At 38.0% G+C, this 16,171-nt stretch overlaps 2 protein-coding genes across 4 annotated transcripts; one reads left to right on the plus strand and one right to left on the minus strand.

Moving 5' to 3' along the window:
• The first annotated feature begins 766 nt into the window (after nt 1-766).
• On the plus strand, nt 767-11,614 carry LOC127433330 (serine/arginine-rich splicing factor 9-like). Of its 3 annotated transcripts, none has more exons than XM_051685128.1 (5): nt 767-864; nt 2,936-3,296; nt 3,384-3,559; nt 7,968-8,140; nt 10,907-11,614. In XM_051685128.1, exons 2-5 carry the CDS (start codon nt 3,139-3,141, stop codon nt 11,126-11,128), a joined length of 729 nt encoding a protein of 242 aa, XP_051541088.1. In that variant the 5' UTR covers nt 767-864; nt 2,936-3,138; the 3' UTR covers nt 11,129-11,614. The 3 variants fall into 3 exon arrangements, with proteins under 3 accessions (XP_051541088.1, XP_051541090.1, XP_051541089.1); XM_051685130.1 differs by having other exon boundaries at nt 773-864; nt 3,129-3,296; XM_051685129.1 differs by having other exon boundaries at nt 799-864; nt 2,943-3,296.
• Nucleotides 11,615-12,173: 559 nt separating this feature from the next.
• triap1 (TP53 regulated inhibitor of apoptosis 1) lies at nt 12,174-15,155 on the minus strand. Its single transcript, XM_051685131.1, has 2 exons — nt 14,893-15,155; nt 12,174-13,085 (listed from the first exon to the last, which is right to left on the minus strand). The coding sequence occupies exons 1-2, from the start codon at nt 15,037-15,039 to the stop codon at nt 13,008-13,010; spliced, it is 225 nt and encodes a 74-aa protein (XP_051541091.1). The 5' UTR covers nt 15,040-15,155; the 3' UTR covers nt 12,174-13,007.
• Between the last annotated feature and the right edge of the window lie 1,016 nt (nt 15,156-16,171).

The following is a 16,171-nucleotide window of genomic DNA, read 5'->3' on the forward strand; positions in this document are numbered from 1 at the left end:
TGTCCCCATTGAAACCCATTAAAACTGCAATATTTGATCCCAGTGTCATTAAAGTATAAAATCATGAATTCTATGATATTATGCTTTCATTCTGGAGCCCTGGCTTCAAAATTTACATTTTTAAAATTTTACACCAGATGGTGCCGTTTAGCCTATGGAGCAAATACATGCTTTTCCCCTATTTTCTGTTTGCTGTATTATAGAGCACTGCAGGCCAATTGAATAAATGATGCAGATAAAATTGTGTGGGTGTGTTGGTATGGATGTCAGAGTGTGTTTTGTATGTGTGTATTGAGAAATGTGTGTGTGTGTTTGTGTGTGTGTGTGTGTGTAAAACAACAGTGGCATTATATAAACAAACTGGCATTTAAAGGGTTAAAATCCTGAAAATGAATGAATATTTGGTAGTTATAATCAGGACTGATGTTGGTTAAAAAATGTACTCATTGAAAGTAGAAAATAATATTAATATATAAAATTATTATGGCAGTTTTTGACATGGATATTTTTGTCCTCTAAGGACCTCTGAGTAACTTTTTTAAACTGACACACAAGGGTTAAATTTTACTCGAGTAAAGTACAAATCCCCAGAAATAATACTTAAGTATAATACTTAAGAATTTTTACTCCATTAATTTACACCCCTGCCTTTAATATTAATATTATTCATTTTGTTATTATAATTAAAACCAATTTAATTGAATATGATTTATTTTGATTAATCGTAATATTATGTGTTGACCGACCACGTGTCGGCCTGAAGGGGGCGGAAGTTTGTGTCACTTCCTGTTCCGGGGAGGGGAAACGCGTGTGCTTGTTTATCCTCGTTTTTTTTTTTTTTTAAACGAGCTAAAGAATTTAGAGGTAAACTAAACTATTAATATATGTTATGTTTAGTCTGTAAGCATATTAGTGCGTAATGAAATCGTTTGTTTCCACGTATTAGTCTGAATGTTCTCTTAACAAAGGAGCTAATGTGATTGGGGGTTATTGTTAGTTTTAAACGCACAGATATGAATATTTTAGGTTTGTTTCGTTTATTATTCTATATTTTTTGAAAATGATTGAATATAGGCGTGTTTTATTAAGTCTGTGCTGAATTAACAGCAGATTTAGCTGTTAGCTGCTGTCATGGCTAGTGAGCTGATTTGCATTTGACTAATTCACTATTTAGCAAACATTTCTGTAGCATGTAGACAAAATAATGATGGTTTTAATAGTTAAATATTCAAACTCACAAATTTACACAATTATTATCTTAAAGCCCAGAAGCTGATATTAGGGGTTATAGAGGCAAACCCATTGACCCTAAAGCCACTTAATATTTTCTGCTCATTATTAAATGTTTTAATTGCTTTTATTCATTGTGAATGTCATTGAACCGAGTACAAGTGTTGCTTTTTGTATTGGCAAGGAGTCTGGTCACAGATTGACAGTAGGCAAAGTAAGGTAATGTGTAGTGTATAAGTAAAGGATGTGTTGCAAGATAATGTATCTGTAAGATTTAGTGGTTAACCTTTGTGTGTCAGTTTAAAAAAGTTACTCAGAGGTCCTTAGAGGACAAAAATATCCATGTCAAAAACTGCCATAATAATTTTATATACTAATATTATTTTCTACTTTCAGTTAGTACATTTTTTAACCAACATCAGTCCTGATCATAACTACCAAATATTCATTCATTTTAAGGATTTTAACCCTTTAAATGCCAGTTTGTTTACATAATGCCACTGTTGTTTTTTTCACACACATATACACTCTGACATCCATACTAATACGCCCACACAATTTAAGCTGCATCATTTATTCAATTGTCCTGCAGTGCTCTATAATACAGCAAACAGAAAATAGGGAAAAAGCATGTATTTGCTCCATAGGCTAAACATGAGAAAAATGGCGCCATCTGGTGGAAAATATATATATATATATTAAAAAAAAAAAAATTACGTTTTGAAGCCAGGGCTCTGGAATAAAAGCATAGTATCCTCAAATTTATGATTTTATGCTTTAATGGCACTGGGATCAAATATTGCAGTTTTAATGGGTTTCATGGGGACATTTTTGTCCTGAAGGTCCTGAGTGTAACTATTTTGTGTACACAGTGTATTATAGATGTATTATAGGAACTGAGGTTGAAATATCAACATTCCCCCAAAAATACACACCTTTGGCAAAATTTATGCCATTGGAATTACCACAGCCAAAATGATTGAAAAACTGAAAAAGACAAAAATGTCCCGAAGGTCGCACAAGGGTTAAACTATAGTTTAAGATTATCCCCTTATAAGTGGTGAATATTGATTTAAATAATGCAATCCACGACCTATCTGAAGATCAGGTTTGCAGTCGTTATTCTTTTTTTTGTGGGGGGGGGTTTTCTCCCCAATTTGGAATGCCCAATTCCCAATGCGCTCCAAGTCCTCATGGTGACATAGTAACTCGCCTCAATCCGGGTGGCGGAGGACGAATCTCAGTTGCCTCCACGTTTGAGACTGTCAATCCGCACATCTTATCACGTGACTTGTTGAGTGCATTACCACGGAGACATAGCGCGTGTGGAGGCTTCACGCTATTCTCTGCGGCATCCACGCACAACTCGCCACGTGCCCCACCGAGACCGAGAACCACATTATAGCGACCACGAGGAGGTTACCCCATGTGACTCTACCCTCCCTAGCAACCGGGAGACCTGGCTAGAGTCACTCAGCACACCCTGGATTCAAACTCGCGACTCCAGGGGTGGTAGTCAGCGTCTTTACTCGCTGAGCAACCCAGGCCCCCCTGCAGTTGTTATTCAAATGTGTAGGGGTTTGTTATTTCACAGCATCAAAATATACACAGCCAGACCCTTTTACAAACTCTTCCGTGTCTGACACTCATTTATGTGGACGGTAAAAACAAAAGTGTGTTGTATTGATTTTCCTGTCTTTCTAAGTTTACAGACTCTGGTCCTGGAGGGGTACCTGTGCGGAGTTACTTGAACTCGACATGTACTGTTAACACCAGAGTTTAGTGTTTTAAATAGGGGATTTTAAAAGGACGGACTAGAGTTTGGATATTCTGAACACCGTTGTCGTGGAAACGCTATTTCTTCGAAGGCTGCAGGTCCATTGGGTTTGTGTTAGCAGGGTTTAAGCCATGTCGGACGGACGGATCTACGTGGGAAACCTTCCCATGGACGTCCAGGAGAGAGACATTGAGGATCTCTTCTACAAATACGGAAAAATTCGGGATATTGAGCTGAAGAACAACAGAGGGACCATCCCGTTTGCCTTTGTGCGCTTTGAGGATCCACGGTGAGTCGTTCGACCTCTGAGAACACATGGACGAGGCTTTTTCAGGTGTAGAAAGAGAATTAGGAGCCCTTTCCTCTCTTCCTCTAGGGATGCGGAGGATGCTGTCTTTGGAAGGAATGGATATGGATTTGGAAACAGTAAGCTGCGTGTGGAATACCCTCGATCTTCTGGATCCAAATTCAGTGGACCTTCAGGAGGAGGAGGACCCAGGGGGAGGTTTGGACCCCCGTCACGTAGATCTGAGTATCGGGTTATTGTGACAGGTGAGTAAAACCGTATAGTGCCTTCACTTACAGACAACATGAAATCAGAATTCACCATGGTATTTGAAGTAAAACTAAAGTAACCACTAGATTAACAATGGTTAATCTATAGTAAAACCATGGTACCATATGGATACAGTATACTGTATTAAAACCTTGGTTTCTGTCAAAAAATACATGGTTACCTTACTTGTCATAGTTGGGCTAGTACAATATTACTATAGTAAAACCATAGTTTCCATAAAAAAAAGATTAGCCTTCAACAGTCATGGTTACTGCAATACTGTAGAAAATAGTAATATTCCACCAAAAACTGTGGTATACAGTAGTATACCAATATTGGTAGCACTTTATTATAAGGTAAAATTTGTTAACATTAATAAATGCATTAGGTATCATTAACTAACAATGAACCAGATAATATTAACAGTATTAATCTTTGTTAATGTTAGTTAATAAAAATGTTCATTGTTATTTTAAGTTAGTTCATAGTGCATAAATTTTAACATATGCAACTTTTGATCTTAAAAATGTGTTAGTATACGTTGAAATTAACATTAACCAAGATTCATAAATGCTGTAAAAGTATTATTAGTTCATGTTAACTAATGTGTGTTAACTAAAACAAATGGTTTTACTATGAATATCATGTTAAAAATATGGTTACTTTAGTAAAGCCATGGTTAAACTATTTGCGAGGGCATGCAAAACTTAATGCGAGGGAATGCAAAACTATTGTGAGGGCACACAAAACTTATTGTGAGGGAACATGAAACTATTGCGACAGCAGGCAAAACTTATTGCGAGGGCACGCAAACTATAGCGAGGGAACGCAAAACGTAAATGAGTAAATGATGAGAGAATTTTAATTTTTGGGTGAACTATCCCTTTAACACGTTTTGACATGTAACACATGTTTAAACACTGGCCTTTAACACTTACTTAGTTTACTCAATTTTAAATCATGACTTGAACTACACACAAATAACTAATATTGGCATTATATTCTAATTATACAATGTTCTAAATCAAGATGGCTGCTTTGGTGTGGGGCTCTCTGCCGTTTTTGTTACTTCTGTTTGTTCGTCATGTTTTTGTCACTCTTCCCGATCAGTTTCACTAGGAATGAACTGCTGAATATTCGACAGAGCATGCCTGATCATTTTTTCCGGTGTTTGATTATTCAGACGTTCTATTAGACATCTTAGTTGGAGGTGCGGCGGTGCTATACAAGTGATCCAAAAGATGCATGTGAGGGAAGCGAGCCGGCGCGCTTGTGAAGCTTCGTCAGCACGGCTTTAGGACTCCGCTGCAGAGTATTCGTCTGGCGATTGTCCGCTCCCTCACCAACAAAATGGACAAACTGCTTCTGCTCACTCAAACAAATAAGGACTTTTCTAACTCTGCTGCTCTGTGTTTCATGGAAACCTGGCTGAGTGAAGCCATCCCGGACAGCACGTTTCATCTGCCGGGCTTTCAGCTGTTCAGAACGGATCGCATCGTGGAGTTATAGGGGAAAACGAGAGGTGGAACATGCTTTTACATCAACAAAAGTTGGTGTACAGATGTAACAGCGTTGAAGAAGATGTGCTGTCCTAATTTAGAAGCGCTCTTCATCAACTTTTAGCCTTTCTACTCACCGCAGGAGTTTTACTAATTTATTCTGGTGCGTTTATATCCCTCCACAAGCATGCGTGAACGCTGCATTGCAACAGCTGGCTGATCACATCACAGACACTGAGCAACAACACCCAGACTCTCTTATCATTATTCTGGGAGATTTTAATAAAGCTAACCTCACCCGTGGTCTGCCGAAATACAAACATCACATGCCCCACCAGAGAAAGAAATATATTGGACTACTGCTACACCACTGTAAGGGATGCATATCGCTCTGTCCCATGTGCAGCTTTAGGACTCTCTGATCACTGTCTGGTTCATCTTCTCTCGACCTACAAGAAGAAACTAAAATCAGCTAAGCCTGTAGTAATGACTATAAAGAGATGGGCCAATGAAGCAGAGCAGGAACTACAAGCCTGCTATGACTGCACTGATTGGAGTGTTTTTGAGGCTGCAGCCACAGACCTGGACAAGCTCACAGATACTGTGACATCATATATCAGTTTCTGTGAGGATATGCGCATCCCTACTAGGATATTTTTATCATTCAATAACTATAAACCATGGTTTACAGGAAAACTCAGACAGCTTCGTCATGCCAAAGAGGATGCTTACAGAAGTGGGGATAAAATATTGTACAACCAGGCCAGGAACACATTTACTAAGGAAATCAGAATGGCTCAAAGAAGCTACTCTGAAAAGCTGAAAAAACAGTTTTCAGCCAACGATCTTGCATTTGTGTGGAAAGGCCTAAAAAGCATCACCAAGTACAAGACACTCCCCCCTCGCTCTGTGGAGAGTCAACTAATGGCTGATGAACTGAATTTGTTTCACTGCAGGTTTGAAAAGCCCAGTCTCACACCCCTCCCTGCTCTGATCTTCACTTCACACCCACACCAACACCTCTTGGAACCTCCCTCCTCCCCCCTCCTCCTACTCAATCTGCACTTATGATCTGTGAGGAGGATGTGTGCTGGGTCTTTCGGAAACAAGACTAGGAAAGCTTCAGACCCAGACGGTGTTTCACCTGCCTGTCTGAAAGTCTGCGCTGACCAACTGGCCCCCATCTTCATACAGCTCTTCAGTAGATCACTGGAGCAGTGTGAAGTTCCCTGCTGCTTCAAATGCTCCACCATCATTCCAGTCCCCAAAAAAAACAAAATCACAGGACTTAATGACTACAGACCTGTCGCTCTCACGTCTGTGGTTATGAAGTCGTTTGAGAGACTGGTTTTGGCCTACTTGAAGGACATCACTAGACCCCCTTCAGGTTGCTTACCAAGCAAACAGTTGTGTGGATGATGCTGTCAATATGGGACTGCATTATATCCTGCAACACCTCGACAGACCTGGGACTTATGCGAGGATCCTATTTGTGGACTTCAGTTCAGCCTTCAATACCATCATGCCTGATCTTCTCCCAACCAAACTGACCCAGCTTTCTTACGAATAGGCAGCATCTAGTGAGACTGTTTAAACTCACATCCGGGACCCTCACTATTGGCACTGGTGCTCCTCAGGGATGCGTTCTCTCTCCACTGCTCTTCTCCCTGTACACGAATGACTGCACTGCAAAAGACCCCACTGTCAAGCTCCTGAAGTTTGCAGATGACACCACGGTCATTGGCCTGATCCGTGACACATACAGATGGGAGGTTAATCAGCTAGCTGTCTGGTATGGTCACAACAACCTTGAGCTGAATGCGCTCAAAATAGTGGAGATGATTGTTGACTTAAGGAGAAATCCCCCCCACTTACCATCCAGAACTGCACTGTGGCAGCAGTGGAGTCATTCAGGTTCTTGGGCTCTACCATCTCTCAGGACCTGAAGTGGGACACCCACGTAGACTCCATTGTGAAGAAGGCTCAGCAGAGGTTGTACTTCCTTCACCAGCTGAGGAAGTTCAACCTGCTACAGGAGCTGCTGACTCAGTTCTAAGCGACTGTCATTGAGTCTGTCCTGTGTACATCTATAACTGTCTGGTTTGGTTCAGCCACCAAATCAGACAGAAGGAAACTACAACGGATAGTCAGGACTGCTGAGAGAATTATTGGTGCCCACCTGCTCACCCTCCAAGACCTGTACGTCTCCAGAGTTAGGAAACGAGCAGGTAGAATCACTCAGGACCCAACACACCCTGCCCACTCCCTCTCTGAACTGTTGCCCTCTGGCTGGCGCTACAGAGCACTGAGCACCAGGACATCCAGGCACAATAACAGTTTTTACCCTCAGGCCATTTTCCTCATGAACAATTAAACTGCCTCAGGACTCCCCCATATTGCAATAATGTAAATGCATATCTCATGTACATTCAATACCTGTACATACCCCTACCTTGCACATACATTACCACTTGCACATGTACATATGCCATTCTGTTATATGTCCTATTATTTGTATGTCTATTTGTACTCTTGCCTTGTTTTATATTCTGTGTCTCACCGTAATGTTCTGTGTGCACTTGTTTCTCCTATCACCAAAAAAAAAATTCCTTGTGTATGTGAGAACACTTGACAATAAAGCTCATTCTGATTCTGCCCTAAATTGTTTCTCATTAAATATCCTGTTTCACTCGGATTACACAAAATATAATGGTTTCAAACAGCATTTCATGTTGAATTTGATATAAATGCAGGTAAATGGCTTTGAACTCAATTTACATTTGTTGACTTGCATCTACATTTTTGCCTAAATACTTCTCAAAGCATTTTCATAGACAAGCTGTTTCAGGATGAAATTTAAACATAATGGAAGCATTTCAGATGTGTTTTGTTGATATTTTTTCAGGTTTGCCCCCCAGCGGCAGCTGGCAGGACCTGAAAGATCACATGCGTGAGGCGGGCGACGTGTGTTTCGCTGATGTGCAGCGTGACGGCGAGGGCGTCGTTGAATTCCTCAGACGCGAGGACATGGAGTATGCGCTACGTCGCCTGGACAGCACAGAGTTTAGATCACACCAGGTGAAGGCTTCTTTCAAAACTGCAATCTGATTGTTTTTCTTTTTAAATAGTCATTGTTTGAAGTTATTTGGTAGAGCATGAAATTTACTGAAATTTATGTGGGTTTAAAAAAACATGAAACGCATTTTAAAGAAAGTTCTGTAATGCATTTACAATGGAAGTCTATGGGGCAAGTGTTCCAGAGGATTTAAGAGCAGAAATGTATAAGTCATATTTTATAAAACCTCTCACATGAGTTGAGTATAAAAACATTCATTTGAGCTCTATAGTGAGTTGGACTAGATTAACTTCTGCTTGTGTGTTACTGACTTCATTTTTGTGAGTGGAATTTTCTGCATGTAAACAGTATTTTTGTGGTATTTCTGCACCATGAACACTGAAGGTGAAAGATTGGATATAACTTTGCACAGGACAGTCAGTGATTCTATTACACTAGTCTGATGTTAACAGATGCGGTGTTTAAGTTTTGTGGCCATACTTTTAAAACGGTGTGTGTATTTTAACGTTTATTGCCTGGGAATAAATAGGCCTAATTAGTCAAAATAACGTAAATATTATTTTTTACAGGAATATTCCAGCTTCAATACAAGTTAAGCTCAGTCAACAGAATTTGTGGCATTGTTGATTATCATAAAAATTTGTTTTGACCCGTCCCTCATTTATTTTTAAAAAAGCCATCTGTGTTACAGTGAGGCACTTACAATGGAAGTGAATGGGGCCAATCCGTAAATGTGAAAATACTCACTGTTTCAAAAGTATAGACACAAGACATAAACAATGAGTGTTTCTCAATGCTAAGAATGCACTAAGAACTAACTTGAAAGAGCTAACTTGGAAGATATGAGGACGTAGAACGCACTATGCAAGTTTTCAGATGTGCAGCGATATGTAGATTCAAGAACCTCTTAACTAATTTTATTTTAGGTCGGTAATGATGTCAAACAACTCCATAAAAACGTAAGCAAGCAAAAAGAACAGACATTGAGAAACTAAGTATGATCCTATTTGTGATTTAGTATGAAAAACATACGATCAAAAACTAACCTTTTCTGTGTAAAGTAATATCCTGTTTTATAACTTCGTTGCCATGGCGAAGTAATGCCGTAAACCCTAAAACAACCGTAAAAACAGCGATTTTAAAGAACTTTACAGCTCAAACAATACATGAGTTTTAACAGAAGAATTAATGTAAATGTTTTTATGAAATTATAAGCTTTACATTTCTGCCTTTAAACCCTCCAAAAATTGGCTCCATTCACTTCCATTGTAAGTGCCTCACTGTAACCTCCATTTTTTCCCTTTTTTTTTTTTTTTTTTTTTTTTTAACCTTTCTGGGCTGTTCGGTCATTTTTTCAACAACGACATTGTAGTTGTTCTCGGTCAAATTTGACCGAGCATAGGAAATGAATGGGAAAGACCCTGATACGGAGCAATTTTTTGATTTGTCGAATACAATCAATAAATCAGCCACAATACCAAACACACACACATTTACACACAGAAATGAGAGAGTGAGACCATAATACACCTACAATGCAGAACATGCAAACACAACCAGACACACAAATGCATCTTTCTGTTATGGAAACAAAGAAACTTAAACTAGTTTACTTCACTGAGTCATTGAATTTGGATATTTGAAATAAATAATTGTTAACAAGATAATTATTCTATGTTGTCTTTTTGTAACACCATGGTCAGGTTTGACTGTAAACACAATGTGACATTATTGCAAAACATTTCTAAATATATATCCAAATGCGTAACTTGTGATAATCTAATCTAAATCTAAAATTTATGTTACAACAGGCCACTTACAATCAGACCACACAGTCTCTGCAGCCATCTAGTGGTTATTATTATTAAATGATTTTCATTTCAAGTAATTATTCATTTTTTTCCACCAGATATCAGCAGTCTGCCCCCTATACATGACACATTCTCATATTCTTCATGTTTCAACTTACAGAAGTGTAGGTTTTTACTGTAGTGAAGTTAGCATAACTTTGCTTATTTGCATATGCAAATATATGGTGTGATTGAGAAATGTACAGGTAAATAAAATCTAAATAGCATAAAATTACATAAGAGGTGTATAATGTAATTATTACATCAGGGAAGAAGAAATGTTACCATTTCTTAAAAAAAACAAAAAACAAGTACTGTAGACCCGTACTGTTTCCGGTCAAAAATGGCAGCAAACAGCTAAGGTGTCGACCTTTATTAAACAGCCTAGGAGGTCTAAAGAAAAGCAGGGACGAGTTGGAATACATTTTTGTGGTAATCAACATTATGCCATAAATGCATTAGATCGAGCTGGACTAATAAAATTGTGTTGTAGTCTTTCGAATTGATATTCAGTAAATTCCAATTCAGCTTCCTGTGGGGTGTGGCCAATTCAAATTACAACTAATGAATTTTAAGGGTGCCAATTCTGATATTCTGAATTTTGCCCAACTCAGGTCAATAGAGCTTAACTTGTACTGAATCGCTTTAACTTCTGAATATTCTGCAGGAAGTGTGAGGCGGGACCAGATTTCACCCATTAAGTTTTCATTGGAAGTTTATGATATTATTTATTAAAATGATTTTGAGGCCTTGATGTCAGTAGATAAAGTTGTTTCAGAGGCGGAGCAAGTTAACACATTATGATGAATGATTATGGAAATAAAAGTTGCATCGATTAATTGAAATGGTCACAATAAGACCTGGAAGAGCAATTAAAATAGAGTCATTCTTGAAGAAATGTTAATGTTTGTTTTGCAGGGTGAGACTTCATACATCAGAGTAATGGGGGAGCGGAGCACAAGCTGGGGCCGCTCGCGTTCTCGGTCCAGGTCTCGTGGACGCTACTCACCCCCCTATCAGAGCAGAGGCTCGCCCCCACCCCGTTACCGATCTCCCCCGCGGCACATGAGCCGTCATAGCCCCCCATCTCGACGAGCCTCGCTCCAGCATCATAGCCCGCCGCCACGCCACTACCGGTGAACAGCAGAGCCACCACAGCTTCTTTTCTCGTCTGTCATGCCCCCTTTCTGTTTCTGATTTTTTTTAATTTACATTCCATTGTTATTAGATCCCAAATGGCCTTATTCAACGTTCAGTTTTATCAAGAAATCTGAGTTTGCAAAAATGGAGATGGTCTCATGAGTCGTGAGTGATGCATATATGTTTACAGAACAGATGTGATGAGTTCAGAAATGGAAAAGCTTGTGTAAGTTAGTAAACTGTGACTTTACAGGAAACATATTCAAACATATTAATATCCAGTTTTGTCAAAAGACTGAAGATGTGATCTTTGTGGTAATCAGGTTGATTTCTTAGACATTACAGTTTTATGATTTAAATAGGCTGACACTTTTAAACGTTACTTTCTGGAATCTCCCCTTGTGGTTTTTCTTCTTTGTATCATGTGATGACTGTATGCAAAATGAATTTTCAATTAAAGCATTGTGTCAAATTTACTCCCCTAAAGTTTCGTCTAAGACTCATTTTTACACATCAGTGTGTTTGAGAAACATTGCCGTGTTCCTCTGTACATCGGCTGTTATAACTTGGAAATATCAACGAGTACTGAAACTGATTTTCTGGGGCCTGGGTAGCTCATCGAGTACTGACGCTGACTATCACACCTGGAGTCGCGGGTTCGAATCCAGGGTGTACTGAGTGACTCCAGCCGGGTCTCCTAAGCAACCAAATTGGCCCGGTTGCTAGGGAGGGTAGAGTCACATGGGGTAACCTCCTCTTGGTCACAATTAGTGGTTCTCGCTCTCAATGGGGCATGTGGTAAGTTGTGCGTGGATCGCGGAGAGTAGCATGAGCCGCCACATGCTGTGAGTCTCCGCGGTGTCATGCACAATGAGTCACGTGATAAGATGCGCGGACTGACGGTCTCAGAAGCGGAGGCAACTGAGACTTGTCCTCCGCCACCCGGATTAAGGTGAGTAACCACGCCACCACGAGGACCTACTAAAATTGGGAGAAAAACTGATTTTCAGGCCTGGAAAAGTCATGGAAATTAATAAAATGTATGTAATTTAAGCAAGTAATATTCTTTATATTTATTCTCTGATATAAAACAACTTATTGGCAAAACTTTACTTTTCAAGGAATTGAAATCTGAATGCTAAAAAGCATTTGTTTTAATTGTATTCCAAAATTGTTAGCTGAACTACCAATGGAAGTCCTTATCTGGTAATCACACAAATTATTTAGTCAAAAGATGTGGGAACCTTGTTGTATGCCAACAGAACATTACTTAATACTTTTAATGGTCCATTCTTTACTGTAATAAAACACCAATGCTGATCTGTTTCACATAAATGTAATAAGGTTGCAATAAATAATGTGTTGTGGACTGTTGTGATCATAAAAACAGAGAAAATGAATGAGATGTGTCACACTCATACTACAGGGAAATGGCAGCAGTAAACAACTGTCTTGCAATAGTTGAAGACACTCAAAGCAAAACAAAAGTACCCTTTTACATTGATCTCAAATGTATTAATGCTCTACATTAATAGATAATCTTCTGAGGCACATTGAAAACAGCTACACGTTTCCCCAGTAACCTTTAGATTTCTAGCAAAATTCAATACATAATGCATTTCTCCTGCATGCTCAAATTCATCAGGGATGCATTGACTGCTTAAGCATGCCAAATCAATCCTCTTTAATAATGATATAACAGGCAAAGCGCTTTGGCCTTAAAAATATGCATGATCCAACAAATTATCCAGGTGCCCATGAATACATCATCAAGTCTGTTGATGGAAGCACATCCTTCTTGTCCATATAAGCCACAGATGAAACACGAATATCCCATCCATTAATAACATCAGGTCATGTTCGGTGAATTTCAGGCCCATCAGCTGTCTGGTTTCTCTTGGTTTGGGCCCATGAACTCCACACCTTCTATAGGAATGTCCTTCTCTTTGATGGCTTTCTGTAAACATGTTTGCAATGAGCTTGAAAAACATACGATCAAAAAAAGAACAGACAGACATCATGCATTTTTTTAATGCATTGAAATAAGACAGTGAGTGGGATTGCTTGGGGTCCCTCTCATGTCTGTCAAATCTATTTTTAAAAAGGCAATTAAATTAGCCGCCAAGAAATCTGACTGGCTGTTTTTTTTTTTTTATCTACCAGCCACCTTGGCTATTAGCCTATTTTGGCTGGTAGGCAAAACAAATAATTTCAGACCCTGCCTAAACAGAGTCAAAGTTTTTTGCTCCCTCACAATAGTTTGCGTTCCATTGCAATAAATTTTGCGTTCCCTCAGAATAGTTTGCATTCCATTGCAATAGTTTGTGCTCCCTCGCAATAGTTTGCGTTCCATTGCAATACATTTTGCGTTCCCTCAGAATAGTTTGCATTCCCTCACAATAAGTTTTGCGTTCCCTCAGAATACATTTTAAGTTCCCTCGGAATACATTTTGCGCTCCATCGCGATAAGTTTTGCATTCACTCGCAATAGTTTGCATTCCCTCGCAATAGTTTGCATTCCCTCGGAATAAGTTTTGCACTCCATCGCGATGTTTTGCATTCACTCACAATAGTTTGCATTCCCTCGGAATAAGTTTTGCGTTCCCTTGGAATAAGTTTTGCATTCACTCGGAATAAGTTTTGCGCTCCATCGCGATAAGTTTTGCATTCACTCACAATAGTTTGTGTTCCATTGCAATACGTTTTGCGCTCCCTCGCAATAAGTTTTACATTCACTCGCAATAGTTTGCATTCCCTCGGAATAAGTTTTGCACTCCATCGCGATAAGTTTTGCATACACTCACAATAGTTTGCATTCCCTCGCAATAGTTTGCATTCCCTCGGAATAAGTTTTGCGTTCCCTTGGAATAAGTTTTGCATTCCCTCGGAATAAGTTTTGCGCTCCATCGCGATAAGTTTTGCATTCACTCACAATAGTTTGTGTTCCATTGCAATACGTTTTGCGCTCCCTCGCAATAAGTTTTGCGCTCCCTCACAATAATTCTCATTCCATTACAATAAGTTTTGCTTTCCCTCGCAATAATTTTTGCACTGCCTCGCAATAGCTTGTTCCCTCGCAACTAGTTTTGCGTTCCCTCGTGATAGTCTGCATTCCATCGCAATAGATTTTGCGTTCCCTCGTAATAAGTTTTGCGTTCCCTTACAATTAATTCACCATGGTTTTACTACAGTAACCATATTTTAAGCTTAATATTCGTTGTAAAGCCATTGTAATAATACAGGAAAATGAAAACCACGATAATAAAATTAATAATTTTGTGGTTACTATTTTTAGTAAAAACCATAGTAACCACAAGATTAAACATGATAATCTATAGTGACTATATAGATACAATATACTGTATAAAAACTATGATTTCCGCCAAAAATACGGTTACAACAGTCTACAATACAATAACTATGGTATTTATATTGTAAAACCATAACAACAAAATTATGATTTTTATTACCATAGTTTTCGTTTTCCTGTATTATCACTAAGGTTTCACTACGGATATCATAGTTAAACCATGATAAATGTATTGTAATGTATACACAAAACTATTACAGAAAAACATTCCCGCCCGGTCCTCTAAAGGACTCCGTAAAACGGTGATTAATAATGGTGAAAACTTAGAAGGAATAGTGGCCAGTAACACCTAAAATACTAATGTCCAACATCCCAGTAATTAATTAATTTCATGAACCGTTTAAGGACTTATTGATACATGTAGAATTGCTTATAGAAATATATATTGCTATACCTGCACACATGTGTGATATTTCTTGAATAATTCAGTACACGGGTCTCCACTGCGATCTCCCTTCAGGAATTTCTCGGCAAACCAGCGATTAAAACACTGATCATACTCGCGCTTGAGCTCCGTACAGCCCTCACCAACACTGTTCATCTTCACACAGCCGATCACTGATTATAATCGAGGTCAATTCGATGTTTATCAGATGAAATTTCACAGTGTTTATTCCCTCTTATCTCGCTTGACTTCGCTGATACCACGTGGTTCAAGCTGTCGCACGATGATGACGTCAGAAAGTCTTTTAAAGGACAAAAAGGTGAAATATCTCTATATAAAATGTACTTTTTTGGCTTCATCAGTAATAATACTAATAAATGAAAACATTTTTAGTTAATTTATCTCATTATAATTTTGACCTTTTAATTTTGGTTTCATATTCATAAACGCAAATTTACTAAAAACCCAAATTATTGAGTGAAGGAAGGCTGTATATTGTCAATATTAGAGATATGTCTGAATATAAAAAAAAGATATTAAAACCTTAAATATTTAAATACATTTATAAAGACGTTATAAAGTATTTATTTATGTATGTACTTCTTGTACCTTTATTTTGTTTTAGCCTATACATTATCAACTCCCCCTGGCAGATGTTTTTTTATTTATTTATTTTTTATTTTTTAATACATAATGTTGTTATTGAATAATAAAAAAATATATTTCTACATATAAAAATCAATATTAATATTTGTAATATTTTCCAGCTTGTGTACAGCTTCTCTAAATAAAAATAACTATAATATACATTAATGAAATATTATATTATATAGTATACTAAAATAATGGTTTTGCAAATCATTTTGCTCTTTATAATTATTTTCAAAGGCATTAGGTATAATAGAAAATAAACCACTGAAGTTTATTAATATTTTGATAAATTATAATTAACAGTAGAATTACATGACATGCCCCATGATAATTCAAAAAACATATATATTTTTAAATTGTTAAATGTTTGTAATCTCATTTGTGTTGTGCATATCATACGTAAAATAAACAGTATTTTTGATGCCATGTTTGAAACATTTTCCAGCGAAGGGTAAAATGCACTTGACTAATGTACATCATTTGAAAATATAATGACATTTTTACACCAGTTGCTTTTATGTACAACACAATACACCAAAAACACACACATTTATTCCATATTATAATACAGATATTATAATACCATATGCTGCACACATTTCTGACAATATACTATGTAGTTTCACAGAATACAATA

This window comes from Myxocyprinus asiaticus, chromosome 43 (assembly GCF_019703515.2).
Source record: "Myxocyprinus asiaticus isolate MX2 ecotype Aquarium Trade chromosome 43, UBuf_Myxa_2, whole genome shotgun sequence".
Taxonomy (NCBI): Eukaryota; Metazoa; Chordata; class Actinopteri; order Cypriniformes; family Catostomidae; genus Myxocyprinus; species Myxocyprinus asiaticus.